Source organism: Pagrus major, chromosome 18 (assembly GCF_040436345.1).
Source record: "Pagrus major chromosome 18, Pma_NU_1.0".
NCBI classification, from domain to species: Eukaryota; Metazoa; Chordata; class Actinopteri; order Spariformes; family Sparidae; genus Pagrus; species Pagrus major.
This window is the reverse complement of record NC_133232.1, coordinates 23,596,697-23,622,776: the sequence shown is the minus strand read 5'-3', so window position 1 is coordinate 23,622,776 and position 26,080 is coordinate 23,596,697. Positions and strand designations below refer to the sequence as shown.

The 26,080-nt window shown below is 40.4% G+C and overlaps 2 protein-coding genes across 3 annotated transcripts; both read right to left on the bottom strand.

The window, feature by feature from the left end:
- Nucleotides 1–8,666: 8,666 nt before the first annotated feature.
- On the bottom strand, nt 8,667–15,852 carry LOC141013339 (uncharacterized). 2 transcript variants are annotated; one of them, XM_073487034.1, is made up of 14 exons: nt 15,732–15,852; nt 15,298–15,654; nt 13,619–13,747; nt 13,361–13,528; nt 13,212–13,282; nt 12,312–12,558; nt 12,128–12,214; nt 11,963–12,037; nt 11,368–11,496; nt 11,059–11,223; nt 10,644–10,696; nt 9,358–9,460; nt 9,224–9,254; nt 8,667–9,134 (listed from the first exon to the last, which is right to left on the bottom strand). In XM_073487034.1, the coding sequence occupies exons 1-14, from the start codon at nt 15,793–15,795 to the stop codon at nt 9,077–9,079; spliced, it is 1,737 nt and encodes a 578-aa protein (XP_073343135.1). In that variant the 5' UTR covers nt 15,796–15,852; the 3' UTR covers nt 8,667–9,076. The 2 variants fall into 2 exon arrangements, with proteins under 2 accessions (XP_073343135.1, XP_073343133.1); XM_073487032.1 differs by having other exon boundaries at nt 8,995–9,134; nt 15,298–15,657; nt 15,732–15,828.
- Nucleotides 15,853–21,653: 5,801 nt separating this feature from the next.
- On the bottom strand, nt 21,654–24,244 carry LOC141013556 (hepatitis A virus cellular receptor 1 homolog). Its single transcript, XM_073487310.1, has 7 exons — nt 24,166–24,244; nt 23,659–24,003; nt 23,420–23,467; nt 23,117–23,205; nt 22,963–23,013; nt 22,451–22,544; nt 21,654–22,294 (listed from the first exon to the last, which is right to left on the bottom strand). Exons 1-7 carry the CDS (start codon nt 24,230–24,232, stop codon nt 22,206–22,208), a joined length of 783 nt encoding a protein of 260 aa, XP_073343411.1. The 5' UTR covers nt 24,233–24,244; the 3' UTR covers nt 21,654–22,205.
- Between the last annotated feature and the right edge of the window lie 1,836 nt (nt 24,245–26,080).

Below are 26,080 nucleotides of genomic sequence, written 5' to 3'. Positions count from 1 at the left end.
TTGCGATCATCTTGGAGAGACTGCTCCTTTGTTCTGTTGCATTAATCTGCTTTTTTTCCCCCGTTCCCCTGCTCGTTCTTTTGATCCGCTGTTGGATCATCCCCTTGATGATTCACTAACAGCAAAAGAAATTAAATACATCGGATTGACGACCCACTCCCCCCTTCCCTCCGTCGCCCTCCCCTCCCTCTCCCCGCTCTTCGCCGCCACTGCCTCCCTCCTCATCTCCTTCCTCCCCTCTTCTCCCCGAGGCCTCCATTTCTTCAATAGATAAGCAGCGGATCTGTTCTTTATCGCTCCACTCTCCATCTCTATCCTTTTCCCCTTCTTCCCCTTCTTCCTTTTTTTCTCTCTCTCTCTCTCTGCGCTGGGTTTAATCCCAGCCTCGCGGTGGATGCATGTCAGAGATGTAATTCCATTGTTTAACATGCTCTTCTGAGCCCCCACCCCACACCAAACTCAGTCACTCCCGGGGCCACATGCATATTCATCAGCTATCAAAAACAAAAGGCAGATCACACTGTTTGTCATGTACCACAACCAGCACTATTCAATTCTCTCCCTTCTCTGCTGCTTCTGGCGGATTAGTGCATGTTAAACATATCTCAGACACACAAATCCTAAGTACTAACATATAGACATTCAGTCAGAGAAAGACAGTCTGTAGTTTTCTTGCAGGCGAAAAGCTCCTTATACTTTCTGTTGTTGTTTGGATACCGGGAAGTCTGGGGAGAGTGTGGAGCACAGCGATAGTTGGAGGCAGTAAACGACACGATTTAAGAGCAATGCAAGAAAAAGGGGTCAGTTATGCAAAGGGACATGCGTGGCTCTGTGAGACTGTGGGCCATTCAACAGTGGCTGAGAGTCGGTCCCCAGGTCCTGCTACAGTCTTCTGGGAGATGTCCAGGATGCACCGGCACACTGCTCCAGGTTCCAGGCTCCAGGGCCAGACAGATGTAAACACGGCCTGACCGCACACAGAGGCGCAGTGCCAGCATGCCTTCACCTCACACAAACAGCCAAGGAGGCCACACTGAGGGCCAGGGGACAGACAGCGCTGGAGTTGGCTGGAGGAAAGAGGGAGGAGAGGGTGAGGGGAATGGAGCAGGGAAGGAATGAGTGCACTAGGCAATGATTTTATGCTTGTTAGAGCAGTTCACATTTCTGGAAAAAAAAAACTGTGGCATCAAGGCTTACTTGCCTTAACATTGTATATATTCTATTCTTATTATTTGCAGTTCCTAATTGCGGTTCATGCCACCAGCGGTGTGTGCATTCGGGTGGATCTGCTTAGATATTTTCTCCAACGCCCTGTCGTGACAGATGCGCTGGGCTCCTCAGCGCCTGTTTGATTTATGCGTCAGGACAAATATGGGTCAAAATGAAACATCCAACACGGTGGCTTCTTCTTGCTTGTTCTTCTTTCTTCTTTTTCATTCCCTTTGCACTTTCTTCTTTTCAAAGCTCAGCTCAGCGGGACTGTGTCTCTGCTGCACCACAGCCAGGTTGTGTGTGTGTGTGTGTGTGTGTGTGCGTGTGTGTACGTTTGTGTGATGAGACGTGACAAGCGCCTTCATCCTCCCCTCAGACGCCGCATTCCACAACGCTCCGCCACTCGCTCCGTGTGGCGCGCGTTTCATCTTTCCTCTCCCCGTTCCTTCCTCATTCTTCTTCTTCTCTTCTTCTTTCTCCGTGCTCTTCTTCTTCTCGCTCTCACAGGTGTAAGAAAGGCGCACGGAGGAATGAAAGGGACAAGATTCTAATTAGAGGAGGAGGCTGAGACAAAAGCAGGGGGGGATAACGAAGGGAAGCAACGATAACACATGTAAAACACAAAGCCTTAATCTTAGAGAGCGTTTGGAGGGATCTCTCATTTCTCTCCCTCCACAGTGAAGCGGGGCAGGGGGGGTGAGTGTGTGTACGGGAACACGAGGGGATAGGATGTGATTATGAGCACAGAGCTGACAGACAGAGAGATTGGCGTGTGTGTGTCTGAGGATATGTGTGTGTATCCCCACAGGGCCTTCGGCTCCCTCTGTTCATAGGGACCAACTTAAAAAACACAGCCATGTAACAACACGCAGGCAGATGTACTTTTAGCATTGTTTACTTATTTGGGAAAAAGTGCAACAAAGCACCAATTTATTTAAGTTACTACATCTTAATTCAACACCTGTGAAGAAGTTTCATGCGCAAGTTTTCGTTGCTCTGCTTTTATCTACAGTAAGCTTTTTAAGAAAGAGAAGCAGAGACCAAATAAGTCCCCAATTTTGGATATGATTTTGTTTTGGCCAAAAGAAACAGCTGGCTGCATCTCAAACTCTCTCCATCCTTCCCTCCAGTTTTTTTTTTTTGCATGTGGATTCTGTCTGTTTACTTATTTGTGTCTCCTCCGAGCGTCTCTGACATGCTGCTGCACCTCCAGAGTCCTCGGGTGATGTGATAGGGCTCGGGGACTTTGGTTTCCTTGCCACTGCTGTGAAACTCCATTCAGATGATGAAACTGCGGTGCAGCTGTGTCGCGGCTCACGGTGGGACGCTGGAGTCTTTGTGGCTTTCTGCGAGGCTGAGGCGAATTCTCACTGATGAAAGAGCCTGCAAATGTGCCTCTTTAGCCCGGGCCCATACATCTTCTCACTGAGAAGCCATTGTGACTGTCATCTGCCTGTGCATGTGTGTGTCTTTGTGCTTGCATCTTTGTGTGGACAAATTTTGACTTTAAACCAGCACTGTGAGGACATTTTGGTCAGTGTTTAAGGGTTAAGACTTGGTTTTAGAGTTAAGGTTAGAATTAGGTTTAGGTTAGGATTGGATGAGGTTCCTCACAGGTAATGCAAGACAAACGTGTGTGTGGGTATGACCTAGGCCACTGTTGGGCAGAGGTGGCAAAAGTACACACATTCTTTACTCAAGTAGAAGTACAGATACTTGCAAGTAAAAGTAATAAAGTACAGGCTCTGAAATGTACTCAAAGTATAAAAGTAAAAAGTCTTCCTCTGAAGGACATTTCTACCAGCCATTTCTGTGCAAAGCTAACTGAATGTTGGGTAATTCAAAGACTATTACTCTTAAAGGTAGAATCAGTAGGATTGGTCCAAGCTGTTTGTAAACGCAAAACAAAGATAGCTGATTGTCAAGTCTCATTTCCAGGATGTCAAATACTGACATTTTGTGTTGGTAAAGCGTCCAGAGCACAGTAACAAAATGAGAAAATAAGAAAAGCAGAGGGGCTGCAGTGTCTCTGCAGATACAACACACTAACACGCCTTTCCTCTCCATCGAGTATCCCTCTCTGTCTGTTTCCGTCTTGTTACGTCTTTTACGTTGTTTTGTTTGAAAATAAAAATTACCGATAATTCCCCTCAAATGCATTAAAACTAAAGTAAAGAGCCTGTTTTGAAACTGTATGGAGTAGAACGTACAGAAATTTGTGTTCTAATGCAGGGAAGAAAAGTAAAGTTGTCAGAAAATCAATACTCAAGTAAAGTACAGATTCCTGAAAAATCTACTTAAGTACAGCAACAAAGTATTTGTACTTTTTAACTTCCCTCCTCTGCTTTTATGGATGCATTTCAGACTCAACACCAGTTAACTGAGGGCAGCTGGACGCTTTTGTCCCCAATCGGAAAACAGCTGATTTTTGGGTCTGTGGTCAAGATTAGGTTACAGTCAGGGTAAGTGTTTGGTAAATAGTGGTTAGGGTTGGGGTAAGTCTCCATGAATAGAATACAAGTCTATGGCATTTCCTTAGTCCAAGTGACTAAAGTAAATGTGTATGTCTGTTTTTGGCTTAAAAGGTCCAATTTGTAAGACAGTTCATTGTTGAGTATCATTGCCAGCCTCGTTAAATACAGACCCTTTGGGCTGGTGGCAGTACAAGTACACTAACCACTGAAATATTACTCAATTTCTGCCAATAAAAGTAAAAACTACTGGTATCAAAATAATACTTAAGTAGAAGTACAAAGTATTCTTCTCAAACGCCACTCAGAGAGTTAGTTACTTTTTAACTGCTGATGTTTGATGCATTATCAACGGCAGCGTTAACTCAAAGGCGTTTCTGTTCCCAGCTCCTGCTGTGTTCTGCTCAGTGGTCAACTCTCCAAACCTGAGCCTGCTGCAGAGTTTTGTTTTTTATCCGTATGTCAGGGGTTTTCATCAGCCCGTTTGTGATCAGATAACCTTACTGGCTACAAAATTGTAGATGAAAGGTTTAGATGTTAATTCAAATTGTACTCAGTACTCAATTAGGATTTTAAAAGTAACTGAGTAGATTACATGGTGTAATGCATACTGAAGTACAAGTCAAATTACAGACTTGAAAAAATACAAGTACCCAAAATATTGACTTAATTATAGTAATTTGAGTAGATGAAATTAGTTATTTCCACCCCTGGTATTTGACGAGCTGGGTATGGGACTCATCAACTATCTTACAAACTGGACCTTTAAACAGTCGACACTATTATGGTCTTCTATACCTGCCTCTTGTCAGAGTAGCTATGTGTGTCTATATGTTTAGGTTAGGACCTCACAGTGAAGAAACAGGTGAGACAGTGTGTCAAATTATGTCTCAGTGTATGTGGCACAAATGACAGACAGGTGTCAAAAGCATCGTTATTTATTTTTATTTCTTTTATTTTTTTTGCACAAATCTTGCCATGAAGTTTGGCTCCTGTGAGTCACAGGGAGACTGAAAATAACAGCAAAGATAACCTGGCAAAGCACATTTCCACAGAGTCTTCCCTGAGGTGATGCAAGACTTTAGACAAATGTCTTGTTTGTTCACCACTGAATGGCCATCTTTCAAGGGGTGGCATGCCAGCACAAACACACTCACACACACACACAGATTTGCACACGGGAGCAGATCATTTTTCTCCCTCATGAAGTAGGTAGCGAGGAATATTACAAACCAAAATCATAACGCATTGCCGTAGGCCAGAGGTCGGCCGAGGAGAGGAGACGAGAGACAGATGTAATTGAATTACTGAGTAGAGACAAGGAGATAGATAGATGGATGGATGGATAGATAGATAGATAGATAGATAGATAGATAGATAGATAGATAGATAGATAGATAGATAGATAGATAGATAGATAGATAGATAGATAGATAGATGTGTGTATGTGTGTGCATGTGAGAGAGAGTGACAGCAAAGAGCCTTATCCTCCATTAATAACAGCCACTAATCCCCTGATGTGATTACCTCTTCCTCCCCCCCTCCCTCCATCTCCATCCTTCCACACTCGTTCTCCCATTCAACAGCGCCAGCCACTTGTCTTCCATGGCAGAGCTCAGCTGGTCCAATCCCCCTGAACAGATCCAAGACTTCCACTGTGTTCAGCTGCCAGGACGATGGAGGTCTTCCAATTCGACGCCTCTCCTTACTAGAACTCGCCTCTGGGCAGGTGTATAAAAAAGCACAAGTCAGTGGTGTTAGCGTCGAGAAGGAAGCACATTTAAACAGATTAAGACCCATGCTTCTGTTCAAAGCTCTGACACTTAATGCTGCCTGAATGAGAGGTGACGTGTGATATGAATCGTACAAGATATGGTTTTGGATGTTCAAACGTTTATGGAAATATCTGCGAGCATTAAGGATTATGGGTGTGCAAAGGGAGGCAACAAGCATGTCAGTATAGCTATTTCTGTCCTCAATGACTGGCTGCCAAATACATTTTTTTCAGCATTTGATAAACTCGCTACATCAATATAAAGTCTTGTGTGTTTCTATGGAAACTTAGACCTCCGAGAAGGTTGAAATTTGCCACTTAGCTCAAGATATGCTCAGTAATAACATACTATGATAATCTGCACAAGGTATTTTGTTTACATACGCATCATTGAGACAAAGTCTGCACAACTGTATGCATCCACACGTACGTTTTAACACAAAGGCTTTTAGTTTAAGGGATAAAAGCATTCAGCTACAGTTATTAAATCATTTTTTAATCTGTGTTATCACAAGTAAAAATACCCGTCAGTTGGATTTTGTCTAAAAACTTTAAAACATAGTTTGTTCACAGATTTTCAAAGTTGCCTCATGCTGTGATTTATTATTAGCTTATGAATAATTTGTCCAGTTATAGGATTGAGGAGCAGTAAGAAATTAAATGAAAATGAATCTTAATGCCTTTTTAGATGCAAAATAAGCAGGTTGAGTGATGACTGAAACCTCCTGACAAATGCTCTTACACTATACTCACATGCACAATCATGCAGACACGCACCGATATGCACAAACACACACGCGGGCTGATGCAGGTCCCCCGGGGAAGCGACAGTGCGGTGCAGCGTTTTACTTGCTTTATTTGGTCTACTCGGTGATGTCTCCATGGAAACTGTTATGTCTGACCTTCAAACATGTGCGCTGCCTTCCATCTGGCTCAGGTTGGCTAATCAGATCACATCAACACACACACAAATGAACCGTCACATCTCATCACGAATGAGTAGAATTTTTGGGATCGTTTTTAGATCATCATCATTCTCAACAAGTTTGATATCAGCACAGGAGTATCAGATTTTGTTCTCCCCCAGCTCACACAAAAGTCCTGGATCTGATTTTAGGATTGCTACTCTGCGTTGTTTTCAGGCATGCTATAGCTCTGACGAGATGAAAAGGTCCGGTGTCAGGGGGTTTTGATAAAGACTTCAATTAGTGCTTCTTTCATCAGCCACCAAACTGCTTCAATGTCCCCCCCGTCTTTGTTCCACCTCAACTCCCTGCTCCTTTCATTCTGGTCTGTTCAATACTCGCATCTGCTCTGCTGTTCCCAAATTCATAAGGCGCTCCAGAAGGGCCAACATCTGGCAGCTCCTTAGGCCCAGGGCCGTGCATCCGTTGTGGGGCAACAAGGCCTGGAGACCAGCCCCTCCTGCGGAGCTCAGCCTTTGGTGTGTGTGGTACCGTTCACAGTCTCCATTTCCTGAGTGCTGGTGCCTTGATGTGGCCAGAACCAAAGTGCATGATTTATTACAGTACTAACTCTGTCCCCACTGCTAATACTGCCATTATTATGACCATACACTCCCCCCTCCTTCCTTAAATCTCCCACCTGCAGTCTCAAACTGAAGCCTTTACCAGATACAGCTGACACAGCTCTGCAAGGCTTACATGAGGCGCGTTGTGTTGTTGCCTTAATGGATGTTTGGTCTCAGTAGAAGATGTTTAAAAAGGGCGGGGGAGCCCTGATGTGAGTGAGGTGACAAAACTGTTGGGGCGATGACACATCGTTGATCAACTGCAGGTCAGCCAGATCAGCTGTTTCCATTTGTGTCCCAACTCCTTGTCTTGTTGTATTGACTTCTGGTTTGGTTGCCTTGTGTGGTTTACCGGTGGCAAGCTTGGTCCAAGGGGAACCAAACGAGTGGGGGTGGAGGTGGCTGGGGGGTAAATTGTTTTTTGGCTGTGTGGCAAATCAAAGCGACCTCATCAAAGTCGTCCAACCAGTGCTTCCCACAACCTTCCTTGCCGCTTTTCTTCTGTTTATGTACGCGGTGTAATCAGCAGTTCTTGAACTGAGAGGAAGACGAATGAAGGGAGAAGAGGACGGAGAGGTGTAGAGATGGAGGAAAGCACCGCGACAGGAAGGCTCCGGTGTTTGTGTAAGCAAAGCAGAGTGAGGAGGCAGAGGAAAGAGGGAGAATGGCGACGGAAGTGAGGGGTCCAGAGATGAGAGGAAGTCCAGAGAGGAGGGATGTGGTGGGGATGTGTTTACAGGCCGCAGACGCACAGCGCACTGTGGCTTTGTGTGTCAGCAGCTCAAAGTTTGCGAGTTACCACTGCAAACCAATAATCAAGCAATATTTACACCACTGTGGACAATTAGTCCGCTTCTCAGGAAGTGTAATATTCTAGCATGTGAATACAGGAACAACAAAAACAACACTTCCTTCATCAGTGGCTTAGAAGTAGGCGTTCTTTAGAAAACAGTATAAACAAGCAGAAAAGGAAGTGGAAGCCATTTTTAAACACCCATTCATACACATACAAACATCGATCCGTATTGTGGTCCCCCGACGAGACACGAGCCTGGGTATCCCCTTCCTGTGATCGCCCATTAGTAGGAGACTCCCAGCTGCCTCAAAGCTCCTCAGAGGTATCAGATCTCCTCCTCTCCCCCATCTCCTTAATTAGCACAATTAAGAGATTTACAGGACAGATGGATGGAAATCCAGCTGGCTGCAGTGCCTGCCCCAGAGGACGGCTTCGTGGATGATGAAGTGAGATCTTAGGAAGTAGTACATGAACTCACTGATGGGACTCTGGTGCCCTCTTGTGGTTGTGAGAGTTGTGGAAATTAAATGTCATTTTTTTCCCTCAATTTTTAAAATCATAGACACTTGTTGAGTGCAGACTAAACTTTTCAGTGATGAATCAAACTTTTTCCATTAAAATGATTTTAGTCAGAGGAGCCATTTTCAGAAATGTTGCCATAATTTAAACATGAGCACGGGATATTTTAAATAAAACTTGAATTTGCAATAATTTCACAAAAACATTTTTTATTTTTTATTTACCAGCTTATTTGTTTTGGCATATTATCAAACAGTCACATCTGGTACAGCATGTGGCTGATAACCAATTAGTAAATCCCTTGTGTTCATTTTCTTTTTGGTGGTTTAACCAAAATGTTTTACAATAAAATAAGAGGACATGTCGATAAACAAACACTGTTAAACTTTATTACCATAAAGAAAAACAGCAAAGATTTGGTACCATTTCATTACAGAGAAATAAACAAAAGTTATTGTTTTATTGATGCTGTTATATTGTTAATGTAATGAAACAGACTAAATAAAAGATATACATGAGAAAACACCAAAAAAGACAAATGAACAATATTGAAAAAGAAAATATTGAAAAGGCTTTTAAAAAAACACAACAGCTGTCAGACGTTTCTCTCAGATGATTTGTTCCTTTGGTTAGTTTGAATCAGCTCAAGATGCAGGTTGTTTCCTTCCTCGACGACATAATAAAACAGAAATATACAATCTTCCTTGGCACATTTAATAAAATGTAAAACTACTGCGTAATTGACTTTTTAGGCTATGGAGTAACTGAGAGTTTCACAGCTCTTGTAGTGGCTCAGAGCCTCTGTAATGTAGCGCTCCACCAGACAGCCATCTGCAGACAAGAAAAAGTCAGTCCAGCACAGGTGAAGTGTTTGTGTGGCTTACTTCTCTACAAATGTGGTAAATACCAGAACCACTCACATGCTCAGGCTGCCCTTTTTCTGCTTTATTCCTATGAACAGAAAGTGTGAGGATCAAAATACAAATATGCCCCGACAGTAATAATAATAATAATAATAATAATAATAGGATCATGAATCAGACTTGTTACTCACGTCGAACTTGCCATGTTGTTACTACGGCAACAATCAGCACCACCAGCACCACTGGCACCACGATGGCAGCCAGGTGACCACTTTGACTCTCCTCGACGCTCGCCTAGCAGAGAGAGTTCAACAACAGTTCAAGAGACAAAGCTCTATTTTTCTTGCGAACATTAACAGGAAGAACATTAAAACAAGCTGACAGACACGCAGCCTCTGAGTCACCAGGTTATCGAGTCATTTCTTTGGCTAACAAGTTAACTGACAACAGTGTACTTTCACGTCCTGTGGATACAGAGAAACATTAGCATTCACTTGGAGTCGTGTTACAGGCCAGCTCATGAATGTAAGTCCAATTCACTTCCCTTTTAGGGTTGTTATGGCCTCTGCTGACGCCTAAGAGAAACAGCTTCACTTATTTTAGCTTGCTCGATGCTAATCTTGGCCCATGTTCAGCAGCTAGCTAGCTGCTAATGTTGCTTTGTTTTTTGCTGACCTTTTTCACAGAAGTCATTTGACATGAAGCAGTATGTTAACACAGGTGTTACTGATGACATGAATGGAGCTTTTGTTCTGTTTAAGTACAGTGCCTTAATTCATGTTATTAGTAACACCTGAGTTAACTTAGCCTGCGGTTTTAATGTCAAAATGGCTGCTGTGAAAACAGGTCTGGTGTATATAATAATGAGCTACAAGCAGCTCTGTAGATTGAACTTGTCAGTATAAGCAAACATACCCATAGCCATGTGGTTCATTGTTAATATTCATATTGTTTGTCAGTTAGTCATGGACTAAGTAGGCCTGCTTTAGTACAAACTTGAGGTTGTCTGCTAGCTTTGCAAAACCCAGCCTACAAGAGCTCACAAAATATGTTTTGTTTACCCATACAGCTGAAATGACAAGTTGAGAGAAAATTGATATTTTGATTATTCTTTTAACTACAGTATTTGTTTAACAAAACTAGCATTGTGAAGACGTAACTTTGGGCTCTGAGCCGCTATTGAGAGATATTTCTCATTAGGCCTACTATTTAAATTTTCACATAACAAACCAAACAATCAATCGGTTAATCAAAAACATATACAGCAGATTAATCCATAATGAAAATAATCATTTACAGTCCTAAATTAAAAAAAAAAAAAAGACTATAACAGTAAAAATCCTGCTTTTACATCAATGTCTGAGTAATAATCATAATATATAAAAGAATAACTGGGCCATTTTTCTGCATTGAGTACTTTTTCTACTATTTATATTTTTACTAACAGTATTTTTACAGTGTGGTAGTTTGTACTTACAGCAGCATGATTGTCAGTGGATATGGTGGTAACAAGATCACGCGTCTGATGACCTGACGGGCAACAACAAAAGGAAGTAGCTAAGACGAAGTTTTTAAAGTGTTGCTAAACATGCAAAAACAATAAATGGAAGAAAGAACCAAGCTGAGTAGACACAGAGTGTGATTTCAGCGGTCTGAGGAGCTGTGATTCTGAAAAAAAAATGTGTAAAAAAACAGAAGGGGGTGAGGGGCCGCCATGTGGGGTGTGAATAAGCCCCTCTACTTTTTCTCTTAGAGAAAAAGAGAAGGGACAAATTTAGCAATTGTTAATGAACCACAGCATCAATAAGAGTCGCGTGATGAAAACACCAGTCCTATTGTGCCTGGTGTACCATAGAAACATACAAGAGACGGTGAGAATAGAGACACAACACCTGTTTCTCCAGTGGTGATGGTGAGGATGTTGCTGGCTTTACTGGTGCCCAAACTGTTCTTGGCGAACATACGGACGTTGTATGTTGAGGAATTCATCTCTATTATTGTGGCCTCTGTCTGGTTGGGGCTAAAGTCTACAACTGTCTTTGTGTAATCCCACAAGGCTGCGTAAAAACAAAAAGAAAAAAAGAAAAAGATTATTAAGGAATATTAGGAATAGGAATGTTAAAGAATATTACCAAAGCTTTCATGGTTGAATTTAAGTGAAGTGACAATGATTTAATTACTCTACTGAGATCTTTTCTTACCATTAACTGCTTTATACTCCAGGTAATATCCAGTAATGGGGCTGTCACCTTCAAACCCAGGAGTCCATAAAAGAGTAAATGCATTACCTTTGACCTCCTTTAACTCAACCACTGGGGGATCCGGGGGCACTAGGAGACACACAGTAGAGACATTTAACAAAGAGAAGCAGAGGATATATGTGTATATATATATATGGTGAGGTAGTGTGATGTCACAAAGTCACAGAATTAAAGGCTGGCCTACTGATGAGGCGTTTCAGGAGCAGTGTTTTCTGTGGGAGAGAGGAGCTGCCATTTGGACTTAGGGCTTTTTTACTTTTGAGACCTCTTACATGCTCAAGAACATTAATAAAACACTGAAGGAAAGAAAAAACTCAAAAAAGCATAATAGGTCTTATGTGAGACACAGTAACAGCAATTGGAACAAGTCCTAATCATTCCTTAATGACCACATGGCAAATTTTTGTCATTTGCATGTTTCATGATTTTCATGTTCGGACAAAAATTATTATCATTAGAAATTCTCTCCGGATGGATAATTTTCACCGATTCATGCATGAGAGGCTAAAAACTCCAGATGAAACACATGAAGTACCTGACGTGAAAATTGCAGTGATGTCTTCCCAGTCTGTGGCAGCAGTAACAGACTCATCCGTCGTAGTTATGTGCACTTGGGATAGATTAAAAAAAAAACATTTTCCAGTCATAATCCACATAGTTCTTAAGATGTTTTAAATCTCACCATTCAAATAACACACACCTGAAGTGAAACTTGTAGAGTCTTCTCCCCACACTGTGGCAGCAGTGGAAGCAGACATGCTAGTTGACGGTGTTGTAGTTTTGTAAACTAGAAAAAAAATTAAATACATTTTACCAATCTCTGTAAATTACTCGATATTGAACTGGAATCATAATTAACAATAACAGTGAACTTCCAAACATACCTTCATTTAGAGTGGAGCAGAGAGGTGCAGTTGAGGCAGGTCCTATCCCTGCGTTTGTTTTGGCCTGTATGATCACGCCGTATCTGGTGGAAGGCTTCAGGTTGCTCAGGATGACGCTCTCCACTTCCTGTGTGGCAGACACACTTAGGTGCTGCCACCTTTTAAAGTGTCTGCCTGCGGGGTCATACTCTCTGTAGCTAATGCTGTAGCTGCGAAGAACCCCATTTCTCTGATCAGGCCTCGGAGGCTGGTCAAGAGGAAACAAAGTGTTAGCACTCTTATTCTTTAGATATATCACTTAAAGCTGGAGTATGGACCTTTTGTCTCCCCCTTGTGGCACTTAGGTTTGCCTGCTATAAGCGCTACATAGTTGCTGTAGCAACTCCTCTCTTCACTTCTACAATTCGGTTGAAAAATGCAGCCACAGGTGTTTCAGTGCAGGCTGTCTCCACAGACACAACATATGAAAAACCTGGTATACTGCAAAATACAGAGAGATTTATTTGGAGGGTAAAGGCCTAATCAGGAATTTGTGAACTCATTTGGCAATGACATGAATATAAAAGACAGTCATTTGTATGTAAAAGTTCCATATTTCAGCTTTAATATAAACTATTTCCAGCCACTCAAAGTCTAAATTAAAAGGATGACATGTCGGGCCACTGATCTGAGAAGAATTTTGCTTTTTATTTGACGTTTTATCACAAAAAAAGTTTGAAATGTACGACCAAAATATTCATGCATTCTGTTGTCGTGTTACGTATCAATGGTATTATAGTGAGTGTAAATTACTCCCCATTTTGTTCCCCCTGGAGGCGCCTGAATGACCCTTGACCCCAGCCTTTTTTTAAAAAAAATATCAGAAATATGCAAATTCTCATTATACAATTGTGGCTTTACCTTCCACGTGGCTTTGATGCTGTGAGGAGAGAGGCCCACCAGCTCCATATCCAGGGGAGGACCGTCTGGTGCTGAAGGGAAAAGAAACTCTGAAGGGGCCATCCATCAAAAAATCATTTCTTGAACACAAAAACACTGAGTGACTGTACCTGCTTCTTTAGTTGTAACTGTCAGAACGTTACTGGCCTCGCTTATGCCCACACTGTTGGTAGCAAACATGCGAAGGTTGTAGGTCTTGGCCGGTCGCAGGTCCACCAGAGTCGTCTGAGTCAGTTCAGGATTTGCGAATTCAGTACTTGCTGCAGTATCCCAGGAAGCTGTGCAACAGCAATGTATGATTACGATATAATTAGCCACAGAATGTTAAAATTCGATTAAAATTACTGGGATAGATTTCCGGCGATTACCCTGTTTGTTTTTGATATCGACCCTGTAGGATGTGATGGGCCTGCCGCCATCAAACGCAGGAGTCCAGCGAACAGTGAAGGCTCTCTCCTTCACTTCTCTTGTCTCCACTTTCATGGGATTAGGACGCACTAAAAAGAGAGAAAAACTAAAGACAATGCTACACTGGTGGAAGAAGTACTGACATATTGTAATTAAGTAAAAGTAGTAATACTAGGGTGTAGAAATACTCTGTTACAAGTATAAGACCTGCATTCAAATTCTTTACAAAAGCATTCATCAAAGTACACATTAAAATACACTTAAAGCACCAAAAGCAGAAGTATTCATTATGCAGAATAGGACATTTTAAAAGAATGTGTATTATGTTTTTGGCTTATTATATCAATATTGATTAGTTATTGAAATGTTGCAGCTGTTAAAGCATGGGTTAATTTTTCCACATCTTTTCCAACTTTACACTTGTTTGAGTGATCTAAAAACCTGGCTGGATCTGAACTTTCTCTGTTTAAATGAAAATAAAACTGAAATTGTTGTCTTTGGTCATTCTGACCGGCTGGATGGCTGTGCTGGCACTTTTGGCCCTCTGTGGTCATACGTTCAAACATTTACTAAAAATGTGGGTGTGATTATTGATAATGCTTTGAAGCTCGACAAACAAATTAGTTCTGTTGTCAAAAACAGCTTTTTCCAGCTCAGACTATTAGCCAAGGTTAAGCTGTATTTGCCCCACAAAGATTTTGTCATACATGCGTTTGTAAGAACTCGGCTTGATTACTGCAGCTCTCTGTATGTGGGTCTGAATCAATCATCTCTTCATAGATTACAGCTAGTGCAAAATTCTGCTGCTCAGCTTTTAACCAAGACCAGAAAACATGAGCACATCACTCCAGTTTTAGCCTCACTCCACTGGCTTCCTGTCCGCTTCAGGAATGATTTTAAGATTATATTGTTTGTTTTTAAGGTTCTTCTACATATTTACTCTCTGGTTAAAACTTAAAAGTAGAGGTGACCGAGCACTTTCAGTGGCATGTGACATCTTGCCTCCACATACTGTTGTTTTGTGTGCCCTGTTTGTTTGATGTTTTATTTGTATTGTTGATTCTTGAGCCTGGTTGTTTTTAAATGTGCTATAGAAATAAACTTGAACGTACACACTTTATCTTCTATCTTAGCTTGTTTCATATCCGTGCTTGGCCTGTTTCATATCCTGTATGAATGGGATTTCAGAGTATTTATAGAGCTTAATGCTAGCCAGTGTCCCCTGAATAAACGATGGTTGATGTTAATGAATAGTATCACATCATAAGTAACTTAAGTTATCAAATACATGTTGTGGAGTAAAAAGTACAATATCTTTGAAATGTAAAAAGTAGAAGTATAGATTAGCAGAAAATGGAAATATTCAAGTAAAGTACAAGTACCTCAATATTGTACTTAAGTTTTTTGTTACTTTCCACCAATGTAATGCTATAGTGCTGAAACAATTAGTTGATTAATCAACTGACAGATAAAAACACAATTACCAACAATGTTTCTATCGATTAATCATGTAAGTCATTCATGAGCTAAATGAATCAAACGTGCCTCAATTTTTCCTGTAACTAAACACATATTTCACAATATTAATTTACTTTTTTCCTTCCCAGCAGAGATTATAATTCATCCCTGTGGGTCTCACCTGCCATCACCGTCAGAGTCTGCTGGTGCTTGTGATCATTGAACCAGCCTGGTATTTCCACCCTGCAGCCGTACATCCCCGAGTCGCGTTCCTCAACCTGCCTGATGGTCAGCGACACATCACCTGTACTGAGATCACCCATGAACAGGTAACGCTCTGACAGTCTGCTGGTCACTGACGTCCCGTCTGACTTGATCACCTCGTTGTCGCAGCCACTGTTGGGGATGGGTCCTCGACCCCAGCATGCAGAAAGCTTGCCGTAGTACTTAGCATTATAGTTGCATGGCAGAGTGACATCTGTTCCCACTGTGGCTATGATGCCTCCCGCAGACACACCACCTGAAAAAGTAGAAAGTCCTGCTGGCAAAAAGGAATATTAGGTAAAGATGAATGAAATAAAATTGTTTAATCATCACTGAATTAAAATTACATACCAAGGAGTAGACAAAGGAAGAGACTGAAACACAAAGGGAGGTGTCTTCTTACTAAACAGATCATTTTACTTTCTCGTCTTAGACTCAGTCGAAGGATTTAGTACACCTGCTAAACGGCACTAAACCCAACCACAGTGTGGCTTCAGCTTTGAAATCTTTCCAGATCACATGATGCTGACCTTGATATGCTCACACAAACAACTTCTGCTGGCAGAAGAGGAATGTAGAAAAGAGCTGTTTCCTTTTCTGTGGTTTTGGTTCCCCAAATCTTGAAATGGTACTCAGTTTCATTTTGATGATTAGACAGAGACAGACTTAAGGTTATCAACACACTGCCTTCACCCCTGTTGCTTGTTCTTAATACATGTAGTGCAATTTTAAAAAGTCACACCGTAATCTTCTCCCATGGATGAGCAGCTTTGCATCCACATAAATTTAACTGAGCAGACATTTGAAAATATTTTGTTCCAGTAGAAAATAACCAAAATAACTCAAAAGACTCTAAACACTCTGACTATAAATTCAAAACAGTCAGCATGTAAACAAGACAGAATTGTTTTGGATACATAATCCTTTTCATTTCCAGAAACATGAACTCATTAAGTCCTGAGATAGAATACTGACCAAAATAGACAGTCTGGTTCACTAAAGGGCCATGGACTTTTGTATGTGTCTTAGACTGCTGAGTAAACATGTGGGTCTGCTGGATGTTTGGTAACTCAGAACAGAACTTCCTCTTTGATCACTCCCATAAACCCATAGTTAGGACGACAGATGGTACAAGATTTAAAAAATGGAAATAAATAGTTTTGTGATTCCCTCCTTAAAGTTTCATAAACTTTCCTCAGTAGAAAAATTCTATTGTTTTAGTAACATTCAGACCAGAGCAGGGGAGCCCAAACCTTTTTCCTTTGAGAGTCAGACCTAAAACTTTAGGTTTTTCATGGGACTAGAATCCCAAGTCCGTTTAAGTGGCCGTCTTCCTGTGCAAAGTGTCACTCTGGAAACTGATTTCTAATTAGGGATCCTACATATTTAAAGATCATTTTGCCTCAAAAAATAAAACAGTATAAACATAACTATATATTCTTTCAGTAGAAACATCTGGCGGGCCAAATTGAACCTTACAGCGGACCAACTTTGGCCCATGGGTGGTTGTGGACTAGAGAGTCTAATAGAGATTTTACCAAGGTGCTCTGGAGCACAGCAATAAAAGGGGAAATAATATAAAATAAAAGGGAAAGTTACATACAACAGCAATTATTTAAAAAGCACACAGTCGAGCCGTAGTTAACAGGATATTCTCACATCAGCCATTAAATTTGGAATTCCTGTAAACAGCATCACAGCCACATTAAGGGCATTTCCCTCTCTTATTCAGAAAAGACGCCTCACCCCTGATTTCTTGGATTTTGCTTACACTGCTACACTAATTCAAAAGGAAAGAAATATATACAGCCAAAACAGGAACAGAATCAATAGACTTAGTGAATTTGTGTTTCTTAAGAATCCCATGAAAACCAGAACAGAAACAGAGAAGGAGCAACTTTTTCTCACTGAAATGTGAGAACATGTTGTAAAATATAGTGTAACAGCTTTCACCGTGAATTCTTGGCAGAACAAAGCCCAAAATGGAAAATTATGTCAGTGTTTAAATTAAGTAAAGTGATATTAAACAAAAATGTGTTGATAATGTGATTTAAATTGAGCACAGCAATTCATCCTTTTGACAGAAAAACACAGACAGACTGTGGACATTCATGACAGTGTACATTGTACTCTCATTGAGGAAATTGTCTCCTCTGATATTTTGATTATGATGTTTCATGTCCAGAAGGTGGCATTGTGTCCACAGGTATAAACCATCCACAAGATTTTTCATGCTGTGACATTAAATTCACCAATTAAAAAAAAAGAAAAACAAGAAAAGGGAATTAATTAATCTCCAGGATATTTTTGCATCTTCTGAGCCACGTGTGACACACATTTCACTATAGTCTGAGAATAGCATGTCCCAATAAGCTGCTCCTTCAGAGGACTCAGTGCATGTTGTTCCATACTGATGAACGGATAAGAGTTCAAAAGATTTCCTTTTTAAGGCTGAACAAATAAATAAAATCAACAAACGTCAGGAAAGGCACTGCTTCACACAGAAGTTCCTCAGACAAAGCTGCAGACTCTGTTGTTCCTGTAATGCTGACTGTCACTCAAGCTTTTGGGCACTGTTGTAAATGTTCTCAGCATGTTGAGATAAATTCTTCAACAGAAATCTAGTCCCTGGTTTAAAAAAATAAAGAGATTAAGTGATAATCTGAGTGTAAAGATCCAGACAAAACCATAATGTGAGACTATTCTTATGTTCATTGAATGTAATGTTCATTGCCAACTGTTTATTTATCTCTCCAATATCTACATATAATGTAGTTAAAGATATATGTGACATTAAAACATCTAAAAATAGCTAAACCTATTAGAGAGACCTATTATTATTCTTTTTTGTTTCTTTCCTTTCCTTCAGTGTTTTTGTGCATGTGAAATTTGTGAAAGTCTGCACCAACAGAAGCTCCTCTCTCCCACAGAAAACACTGCTCCTGAAATGCCTCGTCAGTAGTCCTGCCTTAAATTCTGTGACTTTGTGACATCACACTATGTCACAGAGTCACACATTTGCATAATGAATGCCTAGCAGCTGGTTTGACACATGAGAATTGATTTAACACAGCTGCTCTGTTGTTGTTAGCTGTGCTGGGTCAGGTGTGTGTGAGCTGACCAATCAGAGCAGATTGGGTATTCAGGAGGGCGGGCCTTAAAGAGACAGGAGCTAAAACAGAGCGTTTCAGACAGAGGGGGAATACAGTGCTGCAGCACTGGACAGTACGAGAAAACTGAGTAACCCAAAATAAAATTATGAACCTGAAAATGAGCAGAATATGTCTCCCTTAAGTTCTTACATTATCCCGAATGTTTCCAACAGTGTTCAAACCCAGAGAAATCTGCCATTTCACTCCAGTTAACGGTGCACTTGATTTGGTCACCTATCGCTATGACTTCTGGGGAAACAACAGACGATATGTCAGAGTGAGGAAGGAAGTCGGCGAACGTGACTAAATGTAACATGAATAAAACTTTAATACATGAACATTGCTGTCATTTTGGCCATGTCAGGTAGATTTTCATCAGCATTGGTAGTTGTTTAACAATAAATTGATTTGATTGAGAGACCCCTAGCTGCAGAAACTACACCCTGTGTGTTTAAGTGCAGTGTGTTGTTAATGTTGGGGAAAGATTTTAGTTACGGTAAATAAATTAATGTTGGTCTGTCGTTTAGGATATGTAACTAAAACACTTGGTTCAGTTAATGGGAAGGTTGTTGTTGTGGTAAAACTGGTTGAAAAATACGTTAAGCGCTACAGTCTGATGAAATTAAATGCTGCCCATCCAACCATCCACTCCAACTAAATGAAGCCCACTGCACTTCCTGTACTGGTACTTAATATTGGCATTGGATTTCTCTGCAAAATCATCACATATGATCTGTATTCCAAGGATGGGTAAAATGAATCTGAATGGTACACGAGTCACACACTATAATCCATTCCACACTTACAGAAAATAAATTATGAGGATTATGATTATGGTGAGGAAGAAAATTGCTGCCATCCCACAAATGTTCCCCACTCCCTGGAAGGCTTTGAATTCTTCCTGCAGCGAAAATGACCTTTATCGTGAGGGACTGGATTAAATGTTATTGGAACATAATCTTATACACAATATAAATATGCAGTATATTCAAAGTAATATAGTATGTTGAAAACTGTTATATTGCTTTGTCCACTATCTTACCTCCAGCCTTAATCCACTCCCACATAAGTGCAAAATGACATTAATTTGGATTGTTATTATAGCAATAAGCCCCAAGAGGCTGTGGTTTACAGTGATTTTAAAACAGCTAAGGGGTGATGTTAGGCACGACACAAAGACTAGTTTTTCTTATGTAGTGACTGAGATAGGAGGACAATTCTGACGTTTTAACCATTCTTAAATTCTTCCTTTGGTAAAGAGCTTCAAATCAGTGGACATTTTGCAGTAAAATGCTGAAAATCTTTTTTTACTTCTGCCAAAGAGGTTATTGTATTGTATATGGTTGCTTGCTTGCTTGCTTTTTTCATATTTTCATTAATTTCTCAGGGAATAATGTATGGATCTTGATGAAAAAAAATGGGCACATTTAGGTGGCTGGTATCTATGAGTGAGTACAGAAGGGGACTGTTGGGCCTTGGCGGAGGTATGCAGTCTACTGAGTGTCTTCAAAATTACTAGTAAGAAATATTAAAAAAACTTCAATCCTAACTCTTGTTGTCAGCATGTGAGCACGAACACAAAACAGTTTTGGCTTCATAATCTTCTTCCTTTTCCAAAACGTATACTCATTAGGTCCTGAAATATAACACTTATGAAAACAGACAGTCCGGTTCACTGAAGGGCCATGGACTTTTGTATGTTTCTTAGACTGATGAGTAAACATTGCGCTGGATGTTTGGTAACCCAGAGCAGAACTTCCTCTTTGATCACGCCTACAAACATGTGGCTGGTACAACTAACTGCTGCAATATTTCAAAATACAAATAAGTTGCTATCTTGATTCCCCCCTTAAAGTTTGATCGACTTTCCTCAACAGAAAAATGTAATTGATGTATTAATATTCATAGAAGTATATATCTATCTATAGATATAGAGGTAGACATTGTTACATGAGCTCAGACAGGTTTATTTAAGTATTAACTTGGGTTCACAGGTGTGCAATGGTATAGTCACAAGAAATAGACACCTGTAAAGGTGAGAGTTGCATACAGCAGCAACAATTTAAAGGTCCAGTATGTAGGATTTAGTGTCACCTAGCAGTGAGGTTTCAGATTGCAAACAACTGAATACATTCACCCTCCACCACAATGGCCACTAAAAACATGAAATACAGAGCCAGTATTTGGTTTCACTGTTATGGACTAAACCTGAAGGTGCAACATGGCAGACTCAGAGGAAGAGGACTCTCTCCCTCTGGAGGCTCATTCTAAGGTAATGAAATCAAAAGTATTCTTAATTTCAGATGATTGTAAATGTATGAAAACTTAATTATGATGTTAATATTCAACTTACACCAATAGATACACCTTTAATCATACACACTGGACCTTTAAAAAAACATGCAAGGTTCACAGATTTCAGCTGATTTTCCCTCATCAGTCATGAAATACAAAGGTGCTGCAAACCAGAGGGTCACCGCCTGTCATGATGTTGGCATCCAGTTTTATTGTGTCCTGTGTTATTTCGTAAGGTTAATCCTCATGTGCCATGGTGTGTTACTTCCCGTCACTGTCTTGTTTTCCCTCCCTTGTGATTGTCTGGATCAGTTTCACCTGTCCCTGATTAGCCTCCTATGTATTTAGTCCAAGTCTTTCTGTTGTCAGCTTGTCTGTGTTTGCTCCTCGTGTTTCATCTGCTTTCTTGCCATTATTCCCCTTGCTTTATTCAGTTTGCGCTTGGTTTTGTTTTTGAGTGGTTTGTTTTCATAGTTTTTGCCGCCTGCCTGTTTTTTGATCAGTTTTTCATTAAAGCTTGCTTTTGTTCCACCATTTGCCTGCCAGGAGTCGGCAATTGCTACACCTTAACAGCCTCACTCAGAGCATTTATCTCACTGATTCAGAAGTTATTTTGTCACCTCTGATTTCCCTGATAACAAGAGGGAGCAGAAAGAGAAACACCAAATTTCTTTCATCTCACCGAGAGAATTGTAATAGTGTTTCACTGCTAAATTCAGCCATTAATCAATTTAATCATAAACTGGAAATATGGCATGAAAGTTAGGATTGAATGTGGAGTGTGGATTTAGTATTTCATAAACGAAACACTGAGTTTGTCTATAATGTGTTTTATTGAAGCATTGAAGTTTTAGTGAGCAGAATTTTTCCATATACACTTCAGATGTTACTTTCTTCAAAACAAATGGTGGGAATACACATTTCTCCCACAGTGTCCTCCCTCTCGCTCTCCCATCTCCCCTCCCAAACAATGTGTGTGCAGCGTTTTCAGAGTGGAATCTTCTTTAGTTTTTTTAATAATGTATCCAGAAGGTGGCATCGTGTCCACAAGTATAAACCATCCACAAGCTTTTAAGGTCTTAGAGATCAATTTGGCTACTAAAGCAGACAGACAGAAAATAAAAGCAAATTAATTAACCTGCAGGGTATTTTTGCATCTACTCAGCCACATGTGACTCACACTTGCCTGTCAATGCAATCTATAAATAGAGGGACACTGTAAGCTGCTTTACTGGGGAAATGGTTTATATTTCTGCTCTCTTATTGATTCTTATTTATTAAAAGATAATCGTTTAAAACGTGGATAGATTCAGAGCATGACAAGCAGACACATTTAGCTATCAGAAATCAGCAGACTCCTTTGTTCTCATGTTGACCATCAGTCAAACACTGGGACACTTTCATAGATGTTCTCAGCAGCTGAGGTGTTGAGCTGTTGAAGCTTCCTCCCCGGCAGAAATCCTCTCCCTGGTTTGAGGAAATGCAAACATTTAATGATATTCTCAGTCTATAAGAGGAAGAAGCACTCGGTGACTTCAGATGTTCAATAGACACCCACTTTAAATGTGTAAAATTAATCTGAATGGCACATGAGTCACAAAGCATAAGCCCTTCCACACTTACGGAAAATAAAGACGAGGATTACGATTATGGTGAGGAGGAAAATAGCTGCCGCCCTGCCAATGTTTCCGACTCTCAGGAAGGCTTCGAATTTTTCCTGCAATGAAAATAAACCTTATCGTGAGGGACTAGGTCAATTATAATTGGCACATTGTTTGAAATATGTGCCATAAATACATGGTATATTGAAAACTGTAATTTAGTTCTGTACTCTCCATTTCTCACTTCCAGCCTAAACTTACACCTACACATGTGCAGTATCACATACAGTTGAATTCATATATGTTGTTGATTATAGAAAAGCTGCACACTTATAATTTCAGAAGCATGTTTCTAATTAGGATTCAACTTTTGTCTCCTGAAGAAGACCAGATGTGCCCAAACATTGGTTATAAATAAATTAAACAGACTGCATCAAAACTGTGGGCTCTTTTTTAAGTCTAATTGAAACAACACCCTAGACGAGCTGTGCATTTTCCTTCAGTTTTATATAATTTCTCATTTAAAAACATTACCTCAAACATAAAGACACTGTAGGTTTTCACTTCATTCACTCGTGGGGCCTCCTGTGCAGTAAAAAGTATAAGTATTTGTATACATTTTCTCATGTGAATATTTGTTTTAACCAATAAATTAATTTCCTAATTTAAGAAATAAATACTACCATACCTCAGTTGTTTCATCCAATGGGTTTCCAATTAAGTCAAATATTGGGTCACCAACTTCTTCATTTTGAGGTGCAGATGTCGTCAGTATTTCTGTAACCAGTTGAAATGGTGAGTTACACCCGCGTAAAAAATAAAGTTTATTTAAAATGTTGTGCAATGATTTACAGTATGTTTTGTCCCTAAAACAAAACATTGAAAAAAAAAAGATTCTTAAAGACATTTAGAGATTTGCAGAAAAAGAGAAAGGGATCATCACCACATTTTAACATCATTTATTCAATCATTCACACATGTGAGTGCTCACCTTGTGTTCCAAGTGTCCAGTCCTCGGTGACGGGATGTTCTGTAGGAGCTGGAATAAAAGAAATAACTTAAAGTTAACTTAAATACTGATGCTTTTGGATTGTAGGTCGGGTCGGTTGCCATCCCAAAGCATCAGTATGTGACAAGATGGGAGTGAGACTCAAAAATCAACCTTCTTACAAAGTGGACCTTTAACGCTGGATAACAGAGTTCACCGTGGATGATTTTCATGAGCATTACCTTCCTCGATGACCAGGTGCACGTTGGCCTTATGGTCATTGAACCACCCTGGGATCTCCACCCTGCAGCCGTACACCCCAGCATCAGTCCACTGAGCATTCACGATGGTCAGGGACACGTCTCCGTCTGCCAACCTGCCCAGCAGCTTGTACCTGGGGGACTGCCTGTAACTCACAGCCCCTTCCTCGAAGGAGAGGATGGTCTTGGAGCATTTGGATATGGGCACCTTCCCTCGTCCCCAACAGAAACGCAGGAACAGGACGCTGTGAGTTTGGGTGTCATGGCTACAGGACAAAGTCACATTGTCTCCATAGAAGCCAGTGACCTTAAGGGTGCTGGAAGACACTGTGAAAGACATCAAAGACTTTAATCGAACTAGATTTCGATGTAATTCTGAAATGTCAAGCCCACAAATGCACCCACCCTCCTGCACACACACCGTCACTTTTACACCCACAAGCACTTTACAAATACAAGCAAACACAAAAGCAGAGAATATCGACTCACCCTGGGTCAGGATTGAGAGGAAAAAATAACAAAGACCACGCATGTGTGTAGGATATTGTATAACCATGTCCTGAAGTGAGGAAAAGATGTTCTCCCCCCACACACACTTCGAGACGGATGGTATCATGCACTGAAGGTTTAACTTCCCTTTTTTGAAAATCAGGAAGGAAATCAATACTAGTCTTGTCTACATTTGGACTTGGATTCTTGTGATAAACAATGAGCTCACTGAGAAATAGGTCCATGTAATCTGCTGTTATTAACCACATCTGAGTTAAACACCAGCTTGTCACCTGTAATGGGATAACAAAATGCCAAATGCAACACGCAATCCCACATTTACTCAGTGTAGGAAGTTAAAAGGAACCGGACATAACATGACACACACTTTTATTTTTTTTTAAACATCATGGTTAAATTAGTGTCATAAATTGACACAAGCAGTTTTCAAGAAGCCTACTTTTTGGGTCTGTTTACAGCTTGTGTGATGTCTAAAAATTAAGAAAATCAATTATGTCACTCTAGACTTTTAAATAATTCTGCACTGTTCACAGGGCTGAAGCATTTTAAATTAGTCCCTTATTTTCCACAGGGATCATAAAAGTTTCAACTTATCTTCATTAGTAGCATCACTCAACTGTGATGAGTTGTTTTCATGGCATTTCTCAAAAAGACAAAAAGTCCTCAGCCTGCCTCTTTATTACAGTTACAGGCTGCATCAGTTTTATCAACAGCTGTCTGATTACTAGAGTTATTCCTCTAGTTTCCATCACAAAATGGCTTAACCGTTACTTCATCATCTGACTTCCAGCCACAAGCTCTTTTATCCGCTGTTTAACTTTCTCTACCCATTTGCTATCCTTTATGAGTGAAAACAATACCCATTCACCAAATCCTGTTAGGCTTACAAGACTCCTCAGAGTGACTAATATACTTGGGAACAATCTTTAGAAGTTAGAAAACAAATAACCTCCTGGAAACGTTCCCTGAAGGTTACACAAAAATATCCTTCAGATAACTTTCAGAGAACGTTCCCTAAGGGTTCTAGAAACACTACAATCACTACAAAACCCACAAAGAAAGGTACATGAATGTGTCTTTTTAGCTAACTTATTGGCCGGTCAAACATTAGCTACAAAGCTAACGTTAAATTTCGCATGACTTGACTTGCATTGCTTTACTTATAGCAGGGACTCAACTTGACTTGTGCTATTTGTTACAACAGTAACTTGAGAATTGCTCGAGACTTGAAGGTTAAAACCAGAGTTCTGCATCTGTTGTTCCTGACTTGCTTTTGACAGACTTGCTCTCACTTCTGCCGCTCAGTTTCTTTAATTGAAGAATTTGAATGAACAGTCTGTGGTCAGGTGCTGCTTCCTCCTCAGTTCTCTTGAAAGTTTTCATTTCTGTCTTATTCTACTTACGTAATCCTTGATTTGTTCAGTTGGAATTAATCATTTGGCCACAATTTTTCTATGTCATGTGACTTCAACGTGTTCCTGTGCGTATATGCATATGCAAATGCATGTGCGTGTGTTCAAAGGTCATTGCTATTTGACTATTACTAATGGAAAGGAAGGGTCAGTTTGTGTATATGAGGACAGCAGCCAAAGAGAAACATTTTGTCTTTGCCGGCTTTTATCTGCCCTTCGCTCACCTCTGACAGGCCCATCTCCACCTCCACTTGTCAACACTGTCAGCCACCACTGAGCTGCTGTAGTGCTCCATAGATCACTGTCCTCCCACACTGATGTCCTGGGTTTCATCATTTCTCTTAGCTGTGAATCTGTTCTGAGATGTCCCACACCAACAACAAACATCATGAAAGTGAAACCCTGAAATGAAAGTGGTGAGAGAATATTACTTGTCAAGAGTTGAATTCTGTTTGTTTTATAGGTTTTCTTATTTTAAATCG

Bases quoted from the DNA above. Each gene is read 5' to 3' on its own strand.
- LOC141013339 (XM_073487032.1), bottom strand. From the start codon at position 15,795: ATGATCTGTTTAGTAAGAAGACACCTCCCTTTGTGTTTCAGTCTCTTC. The intron at 12,559-13,211 runs GTAAAGCCACAA...CCTCTTGACCAG, and splicing joins GCATCAAAGCCACGTGGAAG to CCTCCGAGGCCTGATCAGAG. The intron at 9,255-9,357 runs GTGAGTAACAAG...TTCTGTTCATAG, and splicing joins AACAACATGGCAAGTTCGAC to GAATAAAGCAGAAAAAGGGC.
- LOC141013556 (XM_073487310.1), bottom strand. From the start codon at position 24,232: ATGGTTATACAATATCCTACACACATGCGTGGTCTTTGTTATTTTTTC. The intron at 23,468-23,658 runs GTAATGCTCATG...CTTTTATTCCAG, and splicing joins GCACCTGGTCATCGAGGAAG to CTCCTACAGAACATCCCGTC. The intron at 22,295-22,450 runs GTAAGTGTGGAA...TCCTCAAACCAG, and splicing joins AATCCTCGTCTTTATTTTCC to GGAGAGGATTTCTGCCGGGG.